Raw genomic sequence first — 15,451 nt, 5'->3', positions numbered from 1 at the left:
TTCACCTCTGTTGGGTGTGTATACCTGTGAGGGGAATTGCTGGGTTGTGTAGCTTTTTCCTTGGCAATGTTTCTTTAAGAGGGGTCCTAAAGAGATTATGAGGTCAAAGGAAAAGAACTAAAACCTTTTACAGCATACCCCCTGGTATCTGTTGCCCTAGTTGTTTTTCCAAAGAGTTCTTAAATGTATGCTACCTTCAGTAATGTCATGAGCTGGTTTCACATCAGCTTTCCCAGCAGTGGGTATTATTCTGTTAAAAGTGTGTTCATTTAAGAGTAAGAATTTCACTTTACTGTTTTACCATGGGCGTTTTTTTAGTCGCTGCGCTTCCTTCTAAGATGAGGCCTCCGGATGGGAAAACCAGCTGATAGTTGAGCCTTACTCTGATGGGTCGCTTTGACTGCTCCCCACAAATGCCTTTGAATACTGCAAATGCTATGATGGTGGCAAGGAGAGTGTTTCTCTTTACCTAGTTCTGAAGGACAGCTCTTTGCAGGAGTTAGTCAAAGCACTCTGGCTTTACTGAGCACAGCAGGTGTGAGCCTGGGGGAACTTTGGGGAGTCTTTCTCCCGGCTTGGAATTTTGTAATTGCTCTTTGAGGCAGAAAGGAGACATTGCTTTTTAGCTTGGCTCAGGGTGATGCCTGTGGTCTCTGGCTGGTCTCCTGGGCTGATTGGTGCCTCGCCAACAGAACGCGGCCGTTTCGTGGTGCCTCTGGGAGGAACTTAGGGTGGCCGCCGCAGCCTCTGCCTGGAGGCTGCTATAAAAGTCTGGGAGACAGTGGCCCCCCCCTTCTGCCCTCCCCACATGGAATCAGTCTTTCCCAAGGTCCAGTCCGCTTCAGGCACGTGTTAAAAAATCATCGTTTGTGTTTGTCACACACTCCCTGTGTGCGGGGTCCCCATTTCGTGTTCTCTATCATTTGCTCCTTTAATCTTCACGACCGTCCTGTTGAGGAGGAACAGCTGTTTGGCCCATTTCATGGGTAACTAAACTGTAGTTCAGACAGTTCAAGAAATTGCCCAGGGTCAAATGAGCCGGGACTGACCCGTCAAACGTCCACTTCATGACCATGCCCTTGACCAGATGCTGTCCTGTCTCCCTTCTCCGCCGAGCAGGTCTGGTGCCCTGGCCCTGCTTCCTGCCTGCAGTCTCTTGGCTCCGGTACAGCCCCCGTGCTGTCACCAGAGTGATTTGTGTCAAGCACAAATATTCTTGTCACTCCTGTTGAAAAGCCCTGTCCATTGCCTCCTGCAGACAGCCCAGACTCCTTACAGAAAATGAAAGGGCTCTCCCAGCTGGCCTCCTCTCCCTGCTTCCCTTCCCCACATCCTGGCGTTTCCATCCCGGCCCTGGCACGCCTTCACATGTCTGCGCAGCCCCCTCATGATGCCTGCGAGGACCCCTCCTCCTCCTCCAAAGTTCTGTTCTTTCATTTCACCAGGTCCTTTCCTTAGCTTTCATAGGCCCTCCCTCCCCCCTCTCCAGCACGATTAACTATTCCTCCGTCATCTGTTGCCCATCAGTCCTTTTTCTCGTCCCCCCCTCTTCCTGTTATAACACTCGTCATATTCTGTACCGGCTGCTTATCTGCCAGTCTCCTGCCTGGTGACCTCCTTAAGGGCAGGGGCTCCCTCTTGCATATGTTTTCTGGCCCGCTCTAGCACCATGCCCGGCACCGAGAGGCCTCTCGGTAGTTTGAATTAAACTGGAAAGCCTTTGGATGGCCTTTGCATGTTCCTGCTCCCCTAGGACTGGCATTTAGCCCCTTCTGAGCATGTCTGTTTCCGTAATCAGGAGTAGCTAGAGCAGGGGCTCGGACTGGGGCAGCGCGCAGTGACGCTTGCCGGCACCCCTCTCTGCTCGCAGAGTGCACGTGAGCAAGGCGAACAGTCCCCTCCGAGGCACTATGAGGAAGAAGAAATCGGCAACATACCCGCTCTACTTTAAGGCCTCTCTGACCTGAGCGCCAGTTCCCTGAGGATCTTTTATCTTCCTGGTGGACTGGCCCACCTGCCTGGCTATTAGAGAGGGCAGTCGGCTGGGCTGGCCAGGCTGGGCCGGGCCCACCACCACACCCTCCTCCTGGCCTGGGCCTGGCTCCTGCAGAGACTTGTTCTCGGGCCCTCGTTGCCCAGTGCCATCCCAGCCCTAAATCCATGTCTTCCCGCAGCTCCCCTCACACACTCATTTACTCCACACGTAAAATATTCCAGTAAGTACAAAGGAGAGAATACATCAGACCATCTAGTGCTTCTAGAGAACACACCCCAAATGCATTTTAAATCTGTGGATCCCTCTCAAGGGAATTCCAGTTAAAAAAGAACTTGGATCAGCAGCCCCGGGCCTGTGTGGCTAACAAGCTTCTATTTTCTCTGTTGTTTGGCTGGCCTGAAGGACTCCTTTGTTTGGGGAGTGGGAGGATGTGGTGTCCTAATTAGGCCGGGGTATGGAATTGTGGCTCATACAGGGCTGCCCTTTGGAATTGAGCTCTCCAGACAGGAGAGTAAGTGCATGATTTTGTGAGTTTGTCAGTCTGTAAAGAAAACAGAAGACTAAAAAGAGGGGAAACCAAAGGCTGTGTGGTATTCTGGATTGGATCATGGACAGAAAGGGGCGTGAGTGGAGAGACTGGAGAAATCCGAGTCAAGGCTGGAGTTTAGTCCTTAGTACTGTGCCAATGGTAATTTTTAGTTTTGACAAATGACCAGTGGTTATGTAAGATGTGAACATTAGCAGAAACCAAGAGAAGGGCGTATGGGGACCCTTTGTACGATCTTTGCGACTTTTCCATCCATCTACAATTATGCCGGTATTAAAAGTTTTTTTTTTTTTAAAGATTTTATTTATTTATTTGACAGAGATAGAGACAGCCAGCGAGAGAGGAAGAAGCAGGCTCATAGCGGAGGAGCCTGATGTGGGGCTCGATCCCATAACGCCGGGATCACGCCCTGAGCTGAAGGCAGACGCTTAACCGCTGTGCCACCCAGGCGCCCCTGGTATTAAAAGTTTATTAATAAGAAAAGAAGAACAAGGGAGAAGGCCGATCCAGCAGCTAATTTGACCTGACCTTTCATCAGCACTGTTTTACACTTCTGCCTGCGGAGTCGGGGGAGTCAGCGTCCAGGATCTCTGGACCCGTCTGCTCTTGAGGCCAGGGTCTTCTTTGCCCCTCCATCCTCTGTCTAAGGATGGATCCGAGTCCAAGATTAGGTCTACCAGAAAGGTGGGAATCATGTGGTTGGTAGTGCTGCTGCTTGCCAGCTGTGGACTGTGGGGCCAGTCACCAATCTGGGCTTTATATTCCTCACCTATTAGAATGGGGGTAACCTGACAAGAAGGGGAAGGAAGGATTAAATAAGATAATGTAAGTGAAGAACCTGGCCCAAACAGAAAGTTGTGCTTGGTAGACTTTGGTTTTCATTCTCCCTTCTGCTTCTCCATTGTGTGTGCCTCTGTGTGTGTGTGTGTGTGTGTGTGTGTGTGTGTGTGTGTGTGTGAGAGAGAAGGAAAGGGGAGCTATTTTTGTGAAGACTTGCGATCAGTCGTTCCATGCTAGCTTTGAGGGCAAGAAGCTGTCGGTGGGAAGCTAGCAGCAGCATGGTGTCCTCTCTCCCCTCCCCCAGACCCTACTTAAAGTCCAGGAAATGTGACATCTGTTTTGAGCAACTCACGGGGAATATTCTTACTAGATGCGCTCTAACTTACTCTTGAAGTTTTAACATTCGGACTCCTCAGGAAATTGTGCCGTGGCTGTTTCTTTACCTTGTAGATGGGCCGAGCTGTCTGGGGGCTTCCTTCTGGAACGGGAGCCCCTTGTGGCTTCTGGGCATGGGGCTCTCTTGGCTCAGAAACAACAATCAGAAAGGCTGGAGCTCCTTGCAGGGTCCTGGGGCACTGGATGGGTCAGGCACAGACTGTGGATAGCTACTTACCTGTAGGTGGCAGTGGTGATACAGGAATGCTGAAGGAAGGGGCGCGGGGGTGGGGGGGGGAGCTCTGGCAGGATCTCTTTCACAGGAGCTGTAGTCATAATAAAAGGAACAGCGATTATCATGGCCTGTGGAGGAATGTAACTCTGTATTAGAGGCTCTGTCACCCGCTTTGTTGTATGTTGTTCAGTTTAGCCTCACAACAACTATGTGAGAAAAGTGCTGTTATTATCATCACATTTTACAGATGACGGAAAGGCTTGGACAGGTCGGATGACTGCCCTGGGGTCACACGGTAATTGGCAGAAGTAGGATCCACCAAAGTCTGCGTTCAGACCCCCGGTTCGTGTTCTCCACTTTGGTGTCCTTTCCTCCTGTTTCTGAGTCCAAAGCGAGAACATGGAGACAGCTGGGAACCTACTTCAACTCTAGTCAGACTGCCCAGTGCCTATCACCCAGGGGCCTCGAAAGGGTTTACCATCATCATCTTACTTCTAAAAGACCCTCGTCAGCATAAGGTTGGATGGACCCTCCTGAGGAACCGAAGATGTCCTGCCTTCGTGCAGCTTCCGGTTTAGATATCGAGCCAAGACTATACTCATGGCTCATTAAGCCAGTAATATTGGAAGAAACTCTTTTTTTTTTTCCTTCAAGTTTCATCACCTTTGCACCCAGTGTGGGACTCTAACTCATAAGGCCAAGATCAAGAGTCACATGCACCTCTGACTGAGCCAGCCAGGCGCCCCTGGAAGAAACTCTTAGAACAGCATTAGAATGTTCTTGAAAGCTCGATCCTTGCATAGATTATGCCTTCAAGTGCTGGAAAGCTTATCACCGGGCATCAGCAGGAGATGGTATAGAAGGAGCCTCTGGAGAGGATATGGGATTGGAGCTAAGCATGGGCAAGTTGGCTGGTGTGAAGGCTTTCAAACCAGGGAAGTCTAAAGTGATTTCCTTGGGGCTGGATGCAGATATACAAAGCCCCTTGGCTTGCAAAGTCCTCTGGATCCTGATGTGCTTCCTGCTTTTATGCACCCTTCCCCCAGCAGATAACCTACTTTCCGTGCAGTGAGGACCCAGATGGGGGTCTTCTCTTCAGCTATGCTTGCTCTTAACATTGTATGATCAGGTTTTATAAAAGTGTATGTTAGCCCAAGGATGCCCGCTTTCACCACTTCTCTTTCACATAGTACTGGAAGTTCTAGCCAGAGCAATTAGGGAGGAAAAAGTAACAAAAAGCATCCAAATGGGGCACCTGGGTGGCTCAATTGGCTAAGCATCTGACTCTTGATCTCAGCTCAGGTCTTGATCTCTCAGTTGTGAGTTCAAGCCCCTCACTGGGCTCCATGCTGGGTGTGGAAGCCTACTTAAAAAAGAAAAAGCATCCAAATGGGAAAGGAAAAAATAATGTTATCTCTGTTTGCAGATGACATGACCTAATGTGTAGAAAACCCTGAAGATTTCATGGGGAAAAAAAACCATGAGAACGATGCAGATTTGGAAGTCGAAGGGTACAAAATCAATACTCGTGAGTCAGCTGTTCTATACAATGAACAATCTAAAAAGGGAATTAAGAAAAGAAATTCCATTTATAATAGCATCAAAAAGAATAAAATCCTTAGGAATTATCAAAGAGGCAGAAGTCTTGTACACTGAAAACTACACTGAGAGAAATTAAAAAAGACATAAATAAATGGAAAGACATCCCATATTCATGGATAGAACACTTAATATTTTTAAGATGACAATACTACCCAAAATGGTCTACAGATTCAATGCGGCCCTAATCAAAATCCACCAGTATTTTTTGCAGAAATAGAAAAATCCAATCTAAAATTCTTATAGAATCTCAAGGGACTCCAAATAATTAAAAAACCTTGAAGAGGCAAGGCAGTTGGAGGATTCATACTTTTGATTTCAAAACTCACAGTAATCAAAACAGTGAATAGTGTGGTACTGGTGTAAAGACAGATATAGACCAATGGAACAGAATAGAAAGCCCAGAAATTAATCCTCTCACATATGGTCAGTTGATTTTCAACAAGGGTGCCAAGACCTTTCAGTGGGGAAAGGACAGTCTTTTCAACAGATGGTGCTGGGAAAACTGGATATGCACGCACTCAAGAATGAAGTTGGATCTTTACCTTATTCCACAGGAAAATTCAAATAGATCAAAGACCTAAACACAGGGAGGGGCGCCTGGGTGGCTCAGTCAATTAAGCGTCTGAGTCTTGATTTCTGCTCAGGTCAAGATCTCAAGTGTTGTGGGATCGAGCCCCAAGTTGGGCCCTGTGCTCACTGGGGAGTCTGCTTGAAGATTCTCTCCCCCTACCCCTCCTTCCACTAGCGCCCCCTCTCTCTCAGATACATTAATTAATTAAATCTTTTTTAAAAAATGAAGAAAACTACAGGGAAAAAGTATAATAATGTTGGATTTAGCAGTGATTTCTTGGCTATCATACCAAAAGCATAGGCAACAAAAGAAAAAAATAGGTAAATTGGACTTCATCAAAATTAGGAACTTTTGTGCATCAAAAGACATTATCAAGAGAGTAAAAAGACAACCTACAGAATGGGAGAAAATATTTGCAAAATATACATCTGATAAAGGATTAGTATCCAGAATATGTAAAGAACTTTTGCAATTTGATAACAAAATGACATGACCTTATATGTAGAAATAAACCTTGAAGATTTTGTGAAAAAGAACCCTGTCAGAACCAATAAACAAATTCAGCAAGGCTACCTCATTCAGAAATTGACTCGAATAGACATTCACCCAAAGAAGATAAATAGATGGTCAATGAACATGTGAAAAGATGCTCAACAGTGCTAAGTCATTAGGAAGTACGCATCAGAACCACAGTGAGATATAAAATAACAGGTGTTGGCGAGGACGTAGAGAAGTTGGAACCGTTGTCCGTTGCTGGTGGGAATGTAAGCTGCTTCTGTGGAACGCAGTTTGGTGGTTTTTAAACAGTTAAACATAGTATTATCATAAGATCCAGTAATTCCACTTCTGGGTATATACCCAAAAGAATAGAAAGAAGGGGCTCGGGGGCGCCTGGGTGGCTCAGATGGTTAAGCCTTCAGCTCAGGTCATGATCTCAGGGTCCTGGGAGTCGATCCCTGCATCGGGCTCCCTGCTCTGCTTCTCTCTCACCCTCTGCCCCTCCCCTCACATGCTCGATCGATCACTCGCTCTCTCAAGCGAATAAATAAAATCTTAGAAAGAAAGAAAGAAAGGAAGGAAAAAAGAAAGGGGCTCAAACAGATGCTTGCACACCGTGTTCCTAGCAGCATTCATAGGAGCCAAAAGGTGAGAACAAGCCGTGCATCTACCCGCAGGCGAATAGATAAGCAAAATGTGGTATATACGTGGGACGGAATATCATTCAGCCTTCAAAAGGAATGAAATTCTGACACCTGCTACGAGGTAGATGAGGCTTGAGGACATTATACTAAGTGGGATAAGCCAGACACAAAAAAAGAAATACTGTGTGTTTCCACTTATATGAAGTTCTTAGAGTTGTCATGTACATGGAGACAGAAAGTACAATGGTGGTTGCCAGGGGCTGGGGGGGGCGGAGCAGGCAGTTAGTGTTGAAACGGGACAGTTTCAGTTTGTGAGAAGATGAAGAGTTCTGTGGATGGGGGGTGGGTTGCACAGCGATGTGAAATGTATTTCACGCCACTGAGCTGTACACTTAAAAATGGCTCAGATGGGGACGCCTGGGTGGCTCAGTCGGTGAAGCGTCTGCCTTTGGCTCAGGTCATGATCCCACGGTCCTGGGGTCAAGTCCCGCATCAGTCTCCTTGCTCCGTGGGGAGCCTGCTTCTCTCTCTGCCTGCTGCTCCTCCCTCTGCTTGTGCTCTCGCTCACTCTCTCTCTCTCTGACAAATAAATAGATAAAATATATTTTTTTAAATGGCTCAAATGGTGAATTTTATGTTACATACATCTTACCACAATTTAAAAAAAAAATCACCATTGCCAAAGAAGAAGAAAAAGTACACATAGGCCAACATGCTGTCAGAGCGGGGTGGGGGATGAGGAGGGTCAGGATCAGAGATCATCTGGGCCTGTTAGCTCACTTGTCAGGAGATCTAATGCCCAGAGAAGAAACCGGCATAAGTCCCAAGAGCTCAGCATCAACAGAGGCCAAGCCAGGACTGGAGCCAGAGTCACTTGACTCCTTGTCCTCCTGTGGGCCAGGAGCTTCATGAGGGCGGGGACTAGACTGTCTTGCCTTCCACTGTGTCCCCACGGTCCAGCACTTCATAGCCGCGCGGTCCACTGTGTCGGCTGGATGACCCATGTTGGCGCTTCTTCCCCCGGGTTCTCAGCGCCAGCTGCACGTGGAGGCACCCAGCGAGCTGTTCGAGCATGTGTGTACCTGGCCGTGTGCCCTTGAGGTTCTGATCAGAAGGTGTGAGGTGGGACCAAGGCAGGAATACTTTGAAAAAGCTTCTTGTCCTGGTGAGGGGCTGCTGGGGGCGCAGTCGGTTAAGCATCCGACTCTTGGTTTCAGCTCAGGTCGTGATCTCAGGGGCGTGAGATCGAGCCCCGACACGGGGCTCTGTGCTTGGTGCTGAGTCTGCTTGGGTTTCTCTCTCCCGCTCCCTCTGTCTCTCCTCCCCCACTGCCTCTTGATAGCTAGCTAGCTCTCTAGCGTCCTGGCGATTCTAACCTGCCGGCAAGTTTGGGAAGCACTGGTCCACCTCCTGCACTCCCCTGGTGATCTCTAGCTGGGGAGTGAGAGACAGAGGCTTAGTAGCTTCCTCTGGGACCACACAGCCACTGGCTGGTTCTCTCTGGCTTATCTTGTCAACCTTTATGTTCTGCTTAAAGAAGCATGCTGTTGTCTGTCACAATGTGTGTGCGGGGGGCCATTAATTTCCTCCCTGCTCCTTGGCACCAGGGCACAGGTATCAAAGCCACCCAGAGTGCTGTGCTTGTCCTCTGTCACAGCTCCGGCTCACCGTATCTTAACTCACCGCCTTCCACTCTCCCATTAGACTGACCTCTTAAGGTACAGTCTTAATCATCGCCCTCTCTCCGTCTGCAGGGGCAGTGCATGGCACATGCCAGGCTCTGCCAATCTTGAGTAAAGGGCATGGGGACCGTGGGGCTTTCTTTTGCCTTAAAGTTAGAAAGCTGCCTCATAATAGTCTACAGGCTGGCCACACGTACTTTGTATCCCTTCTTCTTGTCCTGTTATCTTCCTTTGAGGAAGGGTGAGACAGGAGCAGGGACAGCTGTCAGAGAAAAGGACATCCTATAAAATAGGGATGAGTATTTGGAATTCATTCTCTTGTCTCTCCAGTGGAAGGGGAGCAGCTGCAATTAACATTCACAAAGCATGTTAGGAATTTGAAGCAATAGACAATAATGGCTCTGTGTAGAATGTCAGGATTGATTTTTCTTTCCACCTGACTGGTATATGCCAGCCTGCCTCACTGGCGTATAGTAATCCAGAAGGTTCATCTCCTGTTACTGGTGCATATTATCCGATGAGCTTCCTGCCCACCCAAACCCCCTTCTCCTCTTCCCCTACACCTGGCATGAAGCAACCCTGTGCTGTTCCTTTGTGCCACTGCCTCTGGGCTCCTCCCCACACCCTTGATTGTTGGGGGGTAGATAATTTGGCTGTTTTTTCCTCCATTCTCACCAAAAGGATGTTGCTGAATGCAAAATGTTAAAGCCAGCCCTCTTGCCTTCTGGTGCTGCTGCTCTGAAGTCTCTATATTTAACATCAGAGTGTAGACAGCAGCAGCCAAGAAACCACGCCACTGGATTGTGAGGCTCCCGCCAGCAAGACTGCCTGGGATTTCGGGCTGTGGGGGTGGGGGCACCGAGAAACCAAGCCGGGGAGAGTGCTATCATTGCCAGCAGGGTCCAGGCTTCTGGGCATCCCCAGCCTCCACCAGGCTCGAGGCAGCCTTTTCTGAATGGGGAAAATGCCATGGCAACAGCATTGAGCTAGCCTACTGTCTTGCACTGAAGGTTTCATGGGAGCTGTGTCTGCCCTGCTCAGCCCAGTCGAGCCCAGCCCTGCCCAGTCATGCCCTGCCCTGCCCACTCCTGCATTGCCCTGCTTAGCCCAGTCCAGCCCTGCCCCACCCTGCCCAATCCTGCCCTGCCCAACCCTGCCCTGCTCAGCCCAGTCCAGCCCTGCCCAGCCCCGCCCTGCTCTGTCCAGTCCTGCCCTGCCTGGCCTTGCCCAGCCCAGCCCTGCCCAGCCCTGCCCTGCCCTGCCTTGCCCAGCCCTGCTCATCCCAGTCCAACTCTTACCTGGCTTGCTCTGCTTAGCACAGCCCTGTCCTGCTCAGCCCTGCCCTGCCCAGCCCTGTCCTGCTCAGCCCCTCACCATTAGCATTTCACCAGAGAACCTGGAAAGGTCAGCTTTTGCAGCCAGGGTCACTGGCGTTTAGATCTGTATCTGTCCCGAGGGCTGGCTGGTGGGAATGACCTGCCCCATTGCTCCCTGGAGCTTTGTGTTTCTGCTGTTGCACCAGGATTTATCTTAGGTCTTGACGATTTACGTGACAAAAGAAATGAGATTGAATTTTGCTTCCTCTGGCCTGGGGACAGGGCGCGAACGAGGGAGCCCGCTTTGAGTGGCGAGGGAGCCCGCTTTGAGTGGCGGCAGTTCCAGGGGCAATCAGATACAACTTTGTTCCCATTGCTGGGAATTCTTTTATGAGGAGAGAGAAATCAGAACTGATTTGAGCTCCTTTGTCAGCGTTACTTCCCTCATCTGTTTCAGCCGAGCCAAAAACCCACTGTTGTATTTATGTGGCATTTCCAGCAAAATGAAAAGAAAGCAGCATTCTTTTTGGGTTGATTCTTTATAATCAAAACGAGTATATATCTTTTAGCTTGGAAACTCAGAATCCCAGTAATTGAATAGAATGCGCTACCCGGAGGATCAGTTATCATGCCTTTGAACCCCTTCCCGGTATTATTAGAGGAAGGGAGCGGGTGAGTATAAGGGTAATGGATTCTGCTGCTAAACCGAACTTGGAAATGAGGTTTCATTGATTTAATATTTCCTCCATTAAGCCTCCCAAGACAGTGTCCCTGTGGCCCTACCAAAGTGCAGTCACAGACTTTCTTTCTCTGAGAGTCTGTGCCGCTGCCGGTGCTGTGACGGGGACAGATGACCAGCTCCGAAGGGCCCTTGGGCCCCTGGCCTCTCCCCAGGTGGGCTCAGAGGGTGGAAGACCCGCCGCCTGCAGGCCCAGAGGCTTTATCTTGAGGATATGCTCTGCGTTTGTGGCCACAGACACTCCCTGCTGTGGGGGACCTTTTGGGGAGTTGCCTCTTCTGGGAATGGACACCTCGAAGGGGAAGGCTGTTCAGAGACAGCCGAGTGTGGCGGGGAGAGGGGTGGGCTGGAGGCACGAACTGTTTCACCCACATGCTTACCTGCTCTGGACCCCGCTGAAGCCTGGTGCCAAGGGAGCACACTGCTGGGCCCATTCCAGATGCTTCCTCCCGCCTGTCCCCTCAGCCTTCCTGTAGCCTCTGCCCTTCATCTTTGCTTCTCCAGGCGAAGCTGACTGGTGCTTCGAGCCATCCTTCCTGGGGGCCTATCCCTCCTCCCCCTCCCACCATGGCTCTTGTCCGCACCCCCGAAGCGGCTCTCCTAATGTGGCTCCTCTTCGACACGTATGCGCATGCCGTGCAGGGGAGCAGCGTCTCTGGGGCCTGTGTGCCTCTGCGCGGTCTCCGACACGGGTTCTCATCCCTGCCTCTCCCTCTCTGCACACACTTTCCTCTTCTTGTACAAGGCACTCACCAAATACTGCCTCTGTCTCCTGCCAGCCTGGCACCCTCGTGGACTTTGGTGACGGGCTCCTCCAATCTCCCAGTGCCCTGCCTAGTCTGCTGCATTCGCCTGAAGCAGATCCTCCTCATTTGTGGGTGGGTTTGCTTGTTCCAGCGGGTCAAGGGGCTTTGGGTGCCATGGAGAGGACTAAAGAGGGCAGAAAAGTTGGGAATATGTCTTTTTTGGCAAAAATGAAAACGAGGCTTTTAAATGCAGACCGAAGCTGCCGCACAAATGTTTAGAGCAACAGCTATATTTTTAGAGTGTGTTGTCACTACCTGTAGGTATAGGCTTTGTTTGGACGTTGTGAGTTCTAGTATGTTATGTAAAGAACAAGGACCCTTCCAGCATGTACGGAGGTCATCTGTGTTATTGTTTGAGTACCAGTGGAAGTATGGGTTGTAGGAACAAAATGGTGGCAGTGATCTCGCTGTCACGGAGTGTACAGTTGGGAAGGGGCAGGGTTAGAATTGGTATGAGCTACAACCGAAGTCCCACTTGGCTAGCAGCCGGGCAGGTGTCGTGCAACTGTCTAGGCTTTAGAGACGGGCAGACCTGACCTTGCATGCATGTCAGCCCCAATCCAATGATGAGATCCTGCCAAATACCCAACCTTTCCGAGCCTGTTTCCTTCCTTTTAAATGCGGGAGGGAATAATACCTACCTGAAGGGGGCTGTGGGGTTTTTTAATTTAATTTTTGAAAGTTGTAATTGTGTTACGACACACATCACATAAAGATTGCCATCTTAACCATGTTTTAAGTGTTAAGTACCTCTGCGCCCTCACGCAGCCAACCTCCAGAACTTTTTATCTTGCAAGATTCAGGCCCAGATCCCTCTCTCTCTCTCTGGATGTTCCGTTGTGAAAGCAGCACCCCTAGAACTGCTCTGTTGGCTCAGCCCATCTGCTTGGGAGGAGAATGTGGTGGTTCTGGGCCCTTCCTGTTTCCTGCCAGGGCCCCCATATTCCGGGAGAAATGTAAATCCGTCTTCTCTCTGATTTTACAGAAAAGGCAACAGATGGCTCCCTGCAGAGCGAGGACTGGACGTTGAACATGGAGATCTGCGACATCATCAATGAGACAGAGGAAGGGTATGTGTGCTTCCTGCCCCCTACCCCGCCATCTTCCGTGAGGCTGGTCAGCTCCTGGGGGTCACTCAGACAGAGCCTGTCCACGCTGAAGGGTGGGGGTGTTTTACTCTGTGTTTTGTTCCCAGTCTGTTTGCTTTGGCATCTAATAAACGGACACTCTTCATTATCTTTCCTCTTGCTGCCCGCCCCCGAGCCCCACAGCAGTGACGCCCTCTTTTAATGACCGGCTTTGAATCACAGTGACAATGAAGTCTCCTGGTTACTTGGTCCCTGTCATTGTCGTCACCTCCTCCTGCCCTCCTCCCTGGTTCTATCTCCCCTTCACCAACGTGAGGCTGTCTCTGTCCTGCTTTGTTGGACTGGAGCCGCAGGAGGGAGTGGGCCCATGGCGTCCGTAGGGGGAGAGGGCCGCGTGAGGCACAGAGCAGCGAGTGTGTTTGGCAACCCCCCCCCAGTTCCTGCCCTGCCGGGTCGGTTTTTCAGGCTGTTCACTGTATATCCTCTTCGGCAGTCCAGCTACGTTCTGTTTACATTCATCCAGATTGGTCTGTGTTCTGCACTCTGTCCACGCTATACAGAACGTTATCTACTATGGGCACGCTCTCTCCAGCCATCCCCGGAGTGCGGAGAGGGACAGGCCAGACTCTGGCAGCCCCGGGCTTGCATCTTGGTGCCAGCCCTTGCAGCCTTGCCGTGTATAAGCTGGGGCAGGTCCTGTTTTCAGTGGACAGATATTTACTGAGTGGCTGCCTCATGCTGGGCCCTAGTGTGAATGCCCAGGGCACGGCAGGGAGCAGGACAGACGCCCTGAAAGCCATTACATGTTACATTACGTGGCCACATTACATGGTCAGCTGGTGACAAGTCTGGAGTGAAATGAGGCGAGGGAGGGTGAAGGCTGGGAGTTAGCATTTTTTTTTTTTAATTTTATTTATTTATTTGGAGAGTACACATACTCGAATGGTGGCGGGGGAGGTGGGGAGGCAGAGGGAAAGGGAGAGAGAATCCCAAGCAGACCCAGCGCTGAGCACGGAGCCTGACACGGGACTCCATCTCCCATCCCGAGAGCATGACCTAGGTTGAAATCAAGAGTCCGCCGCTTAACCGACTGAGTCACCCAGGCACCCCGGGGAGTCAGCGATTTTAAGTGGAGGAATCAAGGAAAGCCTCACTTGAGAAGGTGACATTGAAGAGCGACTTGAAGGAGATGAGGGGGTGAGGTGTGCGCGTGACAGCAGGAGAGAACCTTCCAGGCAGAGGGAACAGCAAGCACAACAGTCAGTCCTAGGACAGAGGGCAGGGTGTATGTTTGAGGAAGGCAAGAGGCTCGCAGGGCCAGAGTGGGGAGAGGGAGGAGGGGTCAGACGTGTGCCCATCCAAACAGTGCAGGGCTCTGGCCTTGACTTGGAGGGGAGGGGATTTGAGCAGAGAAGGGCGTGGCCTAACTAACTCATTTATTTATTTAAAGATTTTATTTATTTATCGAGAGAGAGTGCGTGTGCACAAGCTGGAGGGAGGCGCAGAGGAAGAGGGAGAAGCAGACTCCCCACTGAGCAGGGAGCCAGATGCAGGACTTGATCCCAGGACCCTGGGATCATGACCCAAGCCGAAGGCAGAAACCCAACCGACTGAGTCACCCAGGTGCCCAGGTCTAACACATTTTAAAGAGATTGCTCTGGCTGCCATGATCCGAATGGCCTGGCTGGGGGTGGGAAGGACAGAAAGGGGGGAGTGAGTTAGGAGGAGTGCGATGATGGCAGTTTTGACGTGGATGACAGTAGGGGAGGGAGAGAGGAATGGTCAGCTTCAGAATATATTCAGAAGGTGGAGCCAGGGGGGTTTGTGGAGGTTTATGTGGGCCTGAGAGAAGAGAAGAGTCAGGGAGCCTCCAGTGTTATGGGCTGAGCCACCTCGCGAAGGGAACAGGCTGAGGGGCAGAGATGAGAAGGTCAGCTAAAATGCCTCAGGTCAGAGCTGCCTGCTAGGCCCCAGGTGCCATGCTGCCCGTCCTGGTGCAGAGAGGGATACGGAGCTGGGGCAGGGGCCTGCGCTGGAAGTGTACGTGTGGGCATCTTGGGGCAAAGATGGCATATCGCTGCCTCTAATGTAGGTGGTCAGCTTGGCGCCTGGCACACGTCCAGGTCCCAGAGTTGTGGGGGGCTGTGCGTTTCCAATGCCAGAGTCACTGGCTCCCTTCTTTCTCCTGTCCCCTTTTCTCTGGTTGTCCAGACACAGTGGACCCCACAGATGGAGGTGCAGTGGGTTCCAGGATGCCGAGGCGAGTGTGGCCCAGAGACTCTTGAGGGGCTCACCCTGCAGGACTGCAGGAGCGGGCGGGCTGTGGCCGAGGCACGCGCCCTTTGCAGCAGACACGGGGCAGGCTTTGGGCTGTGCCTCAGTGGGGCAGGAAGAGAAGGCGGAGTGTAGATAAGAGCACGAAAGGGCAGTGTGTGGGGGCCGCAAGCAGTCTGGGTGAGCAGGGAGAGTGGGGAGGTGCGAGAGCCGAGCTTCCTCCTTCCGGGGTCTAGGAGGCGGATCGCCTTCCTTTCCCAACACTCAGCTCGCCTTCCTTCTAAGGTGGCCCGCGCTC

The 15,451-nt window shown here is 50.9% G+C and overlaps 1 protein-coding gene across 12 annotated transcripts in view; it reads left to right on the top strand.

Moving 5' to 3' along the window:
* Positions 1-15,451, top strand: part of TOM1L2 (target of myb1 like 2 membrane trafficking protein) — a 115,099-nt gene that overhangs the window by 43,492 nt on the left and 56,156 nt on the right. For 11 of the 12 annotated variants that reach the window (XR_007191723.2, XM_048226436.2, XM_026521161.4 and 8 more), the window contains exon 2: positions 12,777-12,861. Coding sequence is in view for 11 of the 12 variants with exons in the window: in XM_048226436.2 (XP_048082393.1) it covers positions 12,777-12,861 (85 nt within the window). In the remaining variant the exon portion in view is untranslated. Of the gene's footprint in view, positions 1-8,216; positions 8,323-12,776; positions 12,862-15,451 lie in introns of those variants that run through there. The other variant, XM_044391840.3, reaches the window with a different exon arrangement.

This window comes from Ursus arctos, unplaced genomic scaffold (assembly GCF_023065955.2).
Source record: "Ursus arctos isolate Adak ecotype North America unplaced genomic scaffold, UrsArc2.0 scaffold_14, whole genome shotgun sequence".
NCBI classification, from domain to species: Eukaryota; Metazoa; Chordata; class Mammalia; order Carnivora; family Ursidae; genus Ursus; species Ursus arctos.
Note: the sequence above shows the minus strand (reverse complement) of the source record. Positions and strands in the feature narration are given on the sequence as shown.